General features: G+C 35.9%; 1 protein-coding gene across 1 annotated transcript; it reads right to left on the bottom strand.

Moving 5' to 3' along the window:
* Window positions 1-6,078: 6,078 nt before the first annotated feature.
* Window positions 6,079-7,047, bottom strand: LOC131998655 (olfactory receptor 4F17-like). The gene has a single exon (XM_059371143.1). It carries the CDS (start codon window positions 6,994-6,996, stop codon window positions 6,079-6,081), a length of 918 nt encoding a protein of 305 aa, XP_059227126.1. The 5' UTR covers window positions 6,997-7,047.
* Between the last annotated feature and the right edge of the window lie 3,069 nt (window positions 7,048-10,116).

Here is a 10,116-nt window from a genome sequence, read left to right as displayed (position 1 = left end):
TTGAAGAATCTGTGACAGGGTAAGGAAAGGGGAACTAAGTTCTTTAAAAAGTGGGATATACTGTGGCAGTTTTTACTTCCAAACAAGATGTTCCTCTATTGCCAGCACCTTATGGTTTCTCCTCTGGCTTTTTATAATGCACAGTATTCTGTTTGGGAAAGACTGGACATGCTAATGAATTAATACACCCTTTAAAAATGAAAGAGTATTCCAGCAGGGTGGAGTTAAATTGGCAGAGGAATAGGGGGTGGTAAGTTTTCCTGGTCCCTCAAATACAGCTAGATAGTCATCAAATCAAATCATTCTGAACACCTGTGAAATCTATTGGAGATCTGAGAAAAATGCTACAATCCTGTAAGTAGAAAAGTGACCACTTTTTGGAAAGCAGGAGGTTCAGAGACTTGAGTCTGGGGTAATATATCTGAGGAAACAATGGAGGGGAGGGAGCCTGCTTAAGGAGGCTAACACAAAGTATTTTAAGTAGCAGACCACAAAACTAGAACTTTTGTAAGTCTGCTACTGTGGGATATGTCCCTGGCTGAGAGGTGCTTATGTGGTGGATGGGGCTGACTAATTTTACTTAGTGTAATATCTCTGGTTCCATCCATGTCATAGCAAATGGCAAGATTTTAATGGCTGAATAATATATACACCACATCATTCCATGGATACTAAAGTAATTTCCATCATTTGGCTACTGCAGAGAATGCTGATATAGATGTTGGGGTGTATGTATCCCTCTGAATTAGCATTTTTGCATTCTTTGTGTAAATACCCAGTAGTATTTTCCAGCACCTCAGTTCCAGTGACAGGTCTCATTTCACAAGCAGACCAAAGCACATCTAATTAAAAGTGGCTGTATTCAAGCCAGGGACCAAACACTTCCCACTATAGGTACAGAGAGCCTCTGTGGATGACTGGCCTGAAGTACAGAGCAGCCAAAACACAACAGCAGAGTGCAGGAAGCACACACTGGGAACACTCCCTGAAGCAGAAGGCCCTGGGTACTACATGACTTCTTCACAAGGCCATTACTTTCAGAAGCAGGAGATATAAGTGCTTTTCTAACACAGAGAAGAAGATAGAGACTTAAACAAAATGTGCAGAGGAATTCATCCCAAATGAAAGAACAGGATAAGGCCATGGCCAGAGATCTAGGTGAAACAGATATAAGTAACATGCCTGATGGAGAATTTAAAGCAACAGTCCTAAGAATACTCGCCAGGCTTGAGGAAAGAAAGAGAGAGACCATTATCACAGAGATGAAAGAAGTAAAAAAAGAATTAGAGATGAAAAATGCAATAAGCAAGATTGGAAACAGGCTTGTTGCAATGAACAGCAGGCTGGAAAAAGTAGATGAATGAATTAGTGACCCTGAAGTCACAATAATAGAAAATGATGAAGTTCAACAAAAGAGAGAAAGAAGAATCATGCAACATGCGCATAGACTTAAGGAACTTGGTGACTCCACCCTATGTATTTTGATGGGAGTCTTTAGTCTATTTACATTTGAAGTGTTTTCTAAAGCAGGTGTATTTTGCATTCCCATTTATTGATGAGGGTTCCATTTTTTCTTCATCCTTGTCAGCACTTGTTAAAATCTGTTTGATTGGAGCCTTCCTAGTTATGTGTGAAATGATACCTTAATTTTATGAGAAATGATATCTTAATGGGGCTTTGATTTAAATTTCTGTAATGGTTAATGATGTTGAGCATTTTTCAATTTAATTAATGATTATTTGATCTCTCTCTTTTTTTAAAAAAAATGCCTTTTTTGTTATTTTAATTATTGAGTTGCAAGAGGTCTTTATATATTTGTATATGAGGTCCTTATCTTACATAATTAGCAAATTTATTCCCATTCTGTCTTGTGCCTTTCTTGATGGTGACATTTAGAACAAAAAAAGTATTTCAATTTGACAAAGTCTAATTTTATTTTATTTTTCTGTAGCTTTTACCTTTTGTATCACATCTTTGAATGTACTTTTTAGGTAAGAGTAACATTGAAAAGAAAACACTTCCAGTAAAGACCATTCTCTGTATTGTGGGTTGGGCTTTTCTGCCTTTGGACACAATTTGCAACATCAGCTCTTCTTCCCTGGGTCTCCAGTCGGCCATCCTTTTGCATTTGGTAGTCTCCACAACTGGGTGAGCCAGTTTAAAATCAACACACACACACACACACACACACACAACTGGACACACACACACACACACCCGGAAACTCACACACACACCCATACCCTGTTCTGTTTTCTGGAGAACCCAACTAATACAAAATTCATACTGTGTCTGTTTTCTATCAGTGATTTCCTCTCTTTTGTGTAATATTTCGATTTCTGCTTATTTGGATTTAATGTACTTTTTTTCTCCTAACTTTTTTTTTTTAAAGATTTTTTATTTATTTATTTGACAGAGAGAAATCACAAGTAGATGGAGATGCAGGCAGAGAGAGAGAGAGGGAAGCAGGCTCCCTGCTGAGCAGAGAGCCCAACGCGGGACTCGATCCCAGGATCCCGAGATCATGACCTGAGCCGAAGGCAGCGGCTTAACCCACTGAGCCACCCAGGCGCCCCTCTCCTAACTTTTTAAGTGAGAAGCTTAGATAATGCTCTTTACTACTTAAAACACAATGTTAAACTAAGACATTTCAAAGTTCTCTTTAGTTGCATAACAAATTTTGACATATTCTAATTTTATTATAATTCAGTTAAAATATTTTCAGATTCCATTGTAATTGAAAGTGTTCAGAGATAGATGGTTAGTTTTAATATACCTGGGCTTTTCTATATATCTTATGGTTGTTGCTTTCTAATTTAATTGAATTGTGGTCAGAGAACATATGTTGTTAAGGTGTTAATATTGAAAGTTTTTGAGATTCCTTTTATGACTTATCTTAGAGAACATTTTTCTTTTGATTTAATTTTATTTTTAATTATGTAAAATAATTTACATGATTTCAATGTTAAAACTGGAAAATAAGATATATTCTGAAAAATCTAGCCCTTATCCCTGTTCTTTGCCCTATGTCTTCCTCTCTCCATAAGAAACCATTTTTAATTTTTGTTTATTGTTGAAAATATGTTTCTATAAGTATTTATAAAATGTATGTTTATAAATTATATATACATACAAGCCTAATACATGTATCCCCCTTTGAACATAATAAATTAACAACCTGGAGATATCCTTTCTCAATTTACTGTTTTTATTTAACATATATCTTAGAGATTCCTCCATAGCTGGTTTTTGGAGATATTCCTCAGCAATTTTTATAGGACCATAGTGTTCCATTATGTATAATTTATATAGTTTTTTTTCTCATTGTTTTTTGGGTATTTTCCAATCTTCTACTGTTAAAAACAATGCTGCCACAAGTAACCTTGTGCTTTGGTTATTTTGTATTTTTGAAATGTGTTGTTAGGATAGAATTAGGATTGTTGGGTCAAAAACTAGTAGCATGGTAAATTTTATAAATAATGTCAAGAGGTAACTATTTTGTATTCTTATCAACAATGCAGATGGTGCCCCTTTCTGTATAGCTGAACCAACAGTTTGTATTATTAACTATTGAAGTCAGATATTTCATACCTTATGGTCAAAACTGATATTCACATTGGTTTTACTCTGTATATATCTTAATATGAGAGCTTGAACTTTTTTATGTATTTAAGCATCATTTATATCTCCTTAAATGTCAATTGTATATTCATGTTTTGCCCATTTGTTTGTTTGTTCGTATTTTTTAGAAGTTCTTTACTGTTATAGCTATTATTCTTTGTGATGTGAATTATAACAACTTTTTTCTTTTCTTTTTATTCTACAAGAAACCCATTTTATTTTATTTTATTTTTTAATGATTCAATATTTTAATAATTGAAATAATTATTAACAACTTTACCACAAAGAAAGTCCTAGATCCAAGTAGTTTTACTGGCAAATCCTATCAAACATTTATGGAAGAAATAACACCAAAATTACAAAAACCCTTTGAGACAGTAAAGGAGCAAGTAACACTGGATGTTATCAGGTTTTAAGCCTTTGCCAATGTGAAAAGTGGAAAATCTTTCACGTTAATCTTATTTGTCCTTTGATTACTAGTAAGACATGGACAGGACTGGAAGAGATTATGCTGAGTGAAATATGTCAAGCAGAGAGAGTCAATTATCATATGGTTTCACTTATTTGTGGAGCATAACAAATATCATGGAGGACAAGGGGTATTAGAGAGGAGAAAGGAGTGGGGGTAAATCGGAAGGGGAAGTGAACCATGAGAGACAATGGACTCTGAAAAACAATCTGAGGGGCTGAAATGGTGGGGGGATGGGAGGTTGGGGTACTAGGTGGTGGGTATTATAGAGGGCACGGATTGCATGGAGCATTGGGTGTGGTGAAAAAATAATGAATACTGTTTTTCTGAAAATAAATAAATCAATTTATTAAAAAAATATTTTTTCTAATATCACATTTATCTTTTCTGCCTTGCACATGGTTTTATCATGCATTTAAAACTTTAATTTGATATAGTTAATATTATCAATCTTTACCATATTCAGGGGTTACTAAGATATAATCCATGTTTTCTACCAATATTTGTATAGTTAAGAAAAAAGACTTAGGCTTGAATTTAGTTAGAAATTGTCCTGGCATAGGGCATGAGGAAAAGTTCCAATATATCATTTCCTGTATTGTCCAGTTGTTTTACCATGGCATTACTAGGTTCTCCCTTCCTCCACTGATTTGAAATACTGCCTTTATCATATACTTATTTTCTTATGTGTTTTTAACATATTAATTCATATTAATTCAAGCTTCACTTTGGAAAACTACATTCTTTTTTTTTTTTTCTTAGAATCTTCAATATTAGCCTGATTCAGTGATTCTTGCTGGAGAGTGGAGCTATTTACCAGACTCACTTACCAAGTTTTTTAAAAAAATTATATTCCCTGTACTTCTATCTTGACTTTTTGGCATGTCTTTCTAGCATGGTATGGTGTATGAACATGGGTACACACTTGCAAATAAATATACACATACAAATGTGATGTCTTCAAATGAGCATTTGTTAAGATTGATAGATATCCTATCTTTGGGATAAAATAAGGGTTGAGAACTTTTTGTTTGTTGGCACAGAGGCTTTTTATAATAATGATAGTAGTAGTTGATATTTATTGTGTCCAGATAACTTGCCACAAAATTTGCTATTTATCTGATTTATATCTATTGCCTCATTATCTATCATAATAACCATATGTATAGGTATTATCCTTCTTTTGCACACATGGAAACTGAGGGTTAGGCAAGTTAGACAAAATGCCTGATCATGGTTAGTAATGCATGAGTAGAGTTGAACCCATCTCTTTTGAGTTCAAAATCTATGTTCTTAAAAGCTAACAATGGAAAATGACATGGATGGACCAAATTGATGTACTTTATGCCAACCTGTTGAAAGACTTGGATCCTTCTGTGTACATTTTACTGCATATGAGCTCTTCCTGTATGCACAGGATGTAAAGTGCCTATTAGGCAGACTCCCTCTTCCTGTCACTCCTGATGATGATCTCATGGATTATGGGTTGCTCTAGTGATTGGAAGGAACTATGGACTGTTGCAGTGTGAAGAGTTTCTTTTCTAAATCTCTTTAAAGTTAGTTGATAAATATTCTGAGCACTAAGAATATTTTTTGAGTGAGGCATACGGCAGTTTCTTCCTTGATGTTTTTAGGGAAAATGAGACATGTAAAATGTTAAAAAAATTATAATCAGGCTAATTTCTGTCTCTCCCTGTATTATTCTCAGGACTGCTCAGGTAGTCACAGGAGTGTACAAATATTGACAGATTTTTGCTATTGTTCTGAGGATTAGTGAGATGATATTTGAAAGGCAGATCAACTTTTTATCTGTACCTAAAAATATAATGTAAAATTATAAAAGGATAAATTGAGACAATGTATGTGAAAGTTCTCAGAAAATTACTAAAGGATATGGAAATGGAGGTAAGATTTTCATGAGATTTACTAAATAATTCATCAACTTTGCTATGTCATTGTCTTAGATTAACCTTATAGTTACAGGAGATCTAAGACTTTTCCTGAGAGTTCACATTCCATTTTCTTAATTGTTTCATTGCAGTCTTCATGTCCTTGTTCCTCAGTGTGTATATAATTGGGTTCAAGAGAGGAGTGACCACAGAATAAAGCACAGCAAGGGATTTATCTAATGATTTGATGGGGAACGGACAGGCATAAATGAAGATACATGGTCCAAAAACCAAAAGAACTACAGTGATGTGAGCAGTCAAAGTGGACAGGGCCTTGGATGACTGGTATGAAGGGCGTTGTCGGGTGGTCACTAGGATGATAACATAGGAGATGATTAGGAAAACAAAAGAACACAGAGTGAGCACACCACTGTTAGCAATGACCATGATATCCAACCTATAGGTGTCTGTACAAGCAAGTTTGATAACCCTAGGTAAGTCACAATAAAAGCTATCAACCTCATTGGGACCACAGAAAGGTAAGTTTACTGCAAAGGCCAGCTGGCTCACTGAATGGAGGAAACCCGTCCCCCATGCAGCTGCCACAAGCCCAACACATACATTGCCACACATAACAGTAGTGTAGCGAAGGGGGTTACAGATTGCTATATATCTGTCAAAGGCCATGGCTATAAGGATCACCAACTCACTCCCACCAAAAAAATGAAGGAGAAATATCTGAGCAAAGCAGCCCTTGATAGAGATAACTTTGTGTTTACTGAAAAAGTCAGCAATCATCTTGGGGGCTGTGACAGAAGACAGACACAGGTCAGTGAGTGAGAGCTTAGCCAGCAGGAAGTACATGGGGTAATGAAGGTGGGAGTCGGAGGCCACAGTTATGATAATAAGAAGGTTTCCACACACAATTCCTACATAGAATACAAAAAGGAACACAAATAGGAAAATCTGCAATTCCTGAGAATTGGAGAGTCCCAGAAAAATGAACTCTGTCACCATGGAGTAATTTGTGTCACTTATTGATTCATTCCAAGAAACAGCCCCTGTAGTTACCTTGGAGAATAGAGTAAGAAGGAAGTCAGAATTATTAGACTCCAATTCAAAGTCTCATTTTGTTTTATTCTGCTCACTCATATAATGACTTTCTGTGGTTTATTACACAAACACTTTCAAAATGCACACAATCTAAACCTAATATTTTATTTACGCTCTTCCTGATGATGCCTTATCATCCACTTATTCAAGTCTACTTAGTATTTTCACTTATCCTAATAATTATCCTAGTAAAATACCTTTGTTCATGCTATTCTCTCCGCCAGATTAAGTCTAGACTGCCAGCCTACATTTAGCTCCTTTTCCTTGAGCTCCAAAACAGTTTATTTTCTGTAACCACTCTCTTAGCTCTTAAGCAAATGCAATATTATGTGATCTTTACATTTATAGCACCATTTTATGACATCTATTTTTGAAAAAGTACTCTTAGAGGTTTTGTAACCCATCATGATAATTTTATATTTTGGTCATTGGAAACCTCTCCAACAAACTAAGACAAATCCTTATTCACAGTTTTGCTATGTGAGACAATTTGTAATGCACAAGTTTTGCATGTAGTCTGTGGACATTTTAATGTCCCTACTTAAGTCTTATTTTTACAAATGTGGATACTAATTATATTCAATTCTTATGGTTATTATGAATTTCAAATGAAGTAGTAAAAGTAAAGTTTTTTGGAGAGTTTTTGTATTTAGTGAGTGCACAATAGATTTAGATAACTATTAGCAGTAAGATTTATCACCTTCTGATTCATAGAGGAACCCTGGCTCCCCAATAATCATTAATGAATTTTACTTGTATTCTAGAAATAATAATCATAACAAGATGATTGAATTTCAGCTCTCTGTTCTTCTGTTTTCCCATCTTTAGAATGAATTTACTGGCTTAAAAGTTCTCAACATGCCCACTAATCTAATACTCTATAGGATATGAGTGAGGGACAGAATTCTAAAATAATTTTCATAGTCTCTCAGGAGTTTGGATAGAAATGTGAGAGCCAAGACAGATGTAGAAATCCAGTCTTAGGAAAAGTTAAAATAAATGAGTATTCTAGAATAGATGGTAAGAGGCCGTATAGAGAGTGGAATTCATACTTATCATTTAGTGATATGGAAGTGCTTAGAAGAAAAAGATTTAATCCAAAATAAAATTAAAGATGAAAAATAGAATAAAAAATAACAGGGAAATAATAAAAGGTGATTCAGTGGTGAAATCAAAAGTGAGAAAAATGCAAAAAAAATCACATGACAGATAATGTGAAAGAGTTTAATAGGAGATAAAATTGAAAAAGGATTCTGTAATGCCTGCTAAGATATTTTATTATGAATACAGCACAGAACTATTGAAGAATTATGTGCAATTGCTTAATACATATTTCTAACAAATAGTGAATAGTCTATGCACAATAGCTATTGTTAAGGTAGTAAGAATAGGGCATTTGTCAACAGGATATGGGAGATTTTTTTAAAATGATGTAAGTGATTTTATTCTGAGTAATTGTGGAAATAGATGGTTCCTAAAGGGGTCTGAAATTATAGTGTGTTATTATTACCAAATTTCTTGGGGAGTAGTAGTATTTCTTTTCAACATTTTCCTAATTGTGGATATTGTGTTGCCTTTGGAAATTACACTTTTCTCCTTCATATCCCAATTCCATTACTTACCCCTGTCCACTAATGCTCCCTATTACTCTTTTCAAAGTTCTGTATGAATTTAGCAATTCTAATTGTATTTCCATGTATAAAAAGAAGTCAAATAATAAAACAAGCATAACCCCTCTCTTCCCTCTGCTTAGCACAGTAATAAATACAATCCTAGTGATCATTGACAACAGAGAGGATGGGATTCCTGTTGTGAGATCATTTCTGATGTGACTGATTGTTTAGGATCATTCTGAAGAATCAAAGTATGCAACTTATAGTGGAACTTCAGTAATTACTTATGTACAGCAACCATTTCATTTCACTGAGAGGACAAACTCAATACTCACATTTGTATAAGAAATATAACAACGGTAATGGTTTCTCTTCTGCAGCAAAAAGACTTTATAGCATGGTAACAATAATTCAGATATGCTGCTCCTCAGCAAGAGGAATTTCTTGCTCACTGTGTTAAGACATCTCATTTCCTGAGTGTATGCTATGGGGGAGTGAGTGATGATGGTAGATTCTCAGTTAAAGGGGACCTGCTACCTCTGTAATCTTTTCAAAGCTCATATCTGATTCTTCAAAAATGGCTCAAGGAGTTTGAGAAGAATTCTAATGATTCTAAGTTAAACATTAAGTTTATTGAAGAAGTTCTCCAGGGGAGGAGTCAAGATGGCGGAGAAGTAGCAGGCTGAGACTACTTCAGCTAGCCAGAGATCAGCTAGATAGCTTATCTAAAGATTGCAAACACTTGAAAATCCGTCGGCAGATTGAAGAGAAGAAGAACAGCAATTCTGGAAACAGAAAAACAACCACTTTCTCAAAGGTAGGACTGGCAGAGAAGTGAATCCAAAGCGACGAGAAGATAGACCCCGGGGGGAGGGGCTGGCTCCCGACAAGCGGCGGAGCAATGGCGCACAAAATCAGGACTTTTAAAAGTCTGTTCCGCTGAGGGACATCGCTCCAGAGGCTACCCGGAGCAAAGCCCACACGGGGTCAGCGTGGCCTCAGGTCCCGCAGGGTCACAGAAGGATCGGGGGTGTCTGAGTGTCACAGAGCTTGCGGGTATTGGAATGGGAAAGCCGACTACAGAGACAGAGCCAACAGTAAGCTCACAGCTTGGGGTGACCTTGAACCGGTCGCAGGCTCGGTGAGCTCGGAGCGCGGTCGGAGGTGGAGGAGCTCGGCTCCTCCGGGCTGGAGACCAGGAGGCTGCCATTTGTATCATTGAAAATAGAAGGAGAGATTAAAAGCTTCCAGGACAAACAAAAACTGAAAGAATTTGCAAACACCAAACCAGCTCTACAGGAAATATTGAAAGGGGTCCTCTAAGCAAAGAGAGAGCCTAAAAGTGGTAGATCAGAAAAGAACAGAACCATATACAGTAACAGTCACCTTACAGGCAATACAATGGCCCTAA

The sequence above is a fragment of the Mustela nigripes genome, chromosome 13 (genome assembly GCF_022355385.1).
Source record: "Mustela nigripes isolate SB6536 chromosome 13, MUSNIG.SB6536, whole genome shotgun sequence".
Lineage (NCBI taxonomy): Eukaryota > Metazoa > Chordata > Mammalia > Carnivora > Mustelidae > Mustela > Mustela nigripes.
Note: the sequence above shows the minus strand (reverse complement) of the source record. Positions and strands in the feature narration are given on the sequence as shown.

Bases quoted from the DNA above. Each gene is read 5' to 3' on its own strand.
- LOC131998655 (XM_059371143.1), bottom strand. From the start codon at position 6,996: ATGGTGACAGAGTTCATTTTTCTGGGACTCTCCAATTCTCAGGAATTG.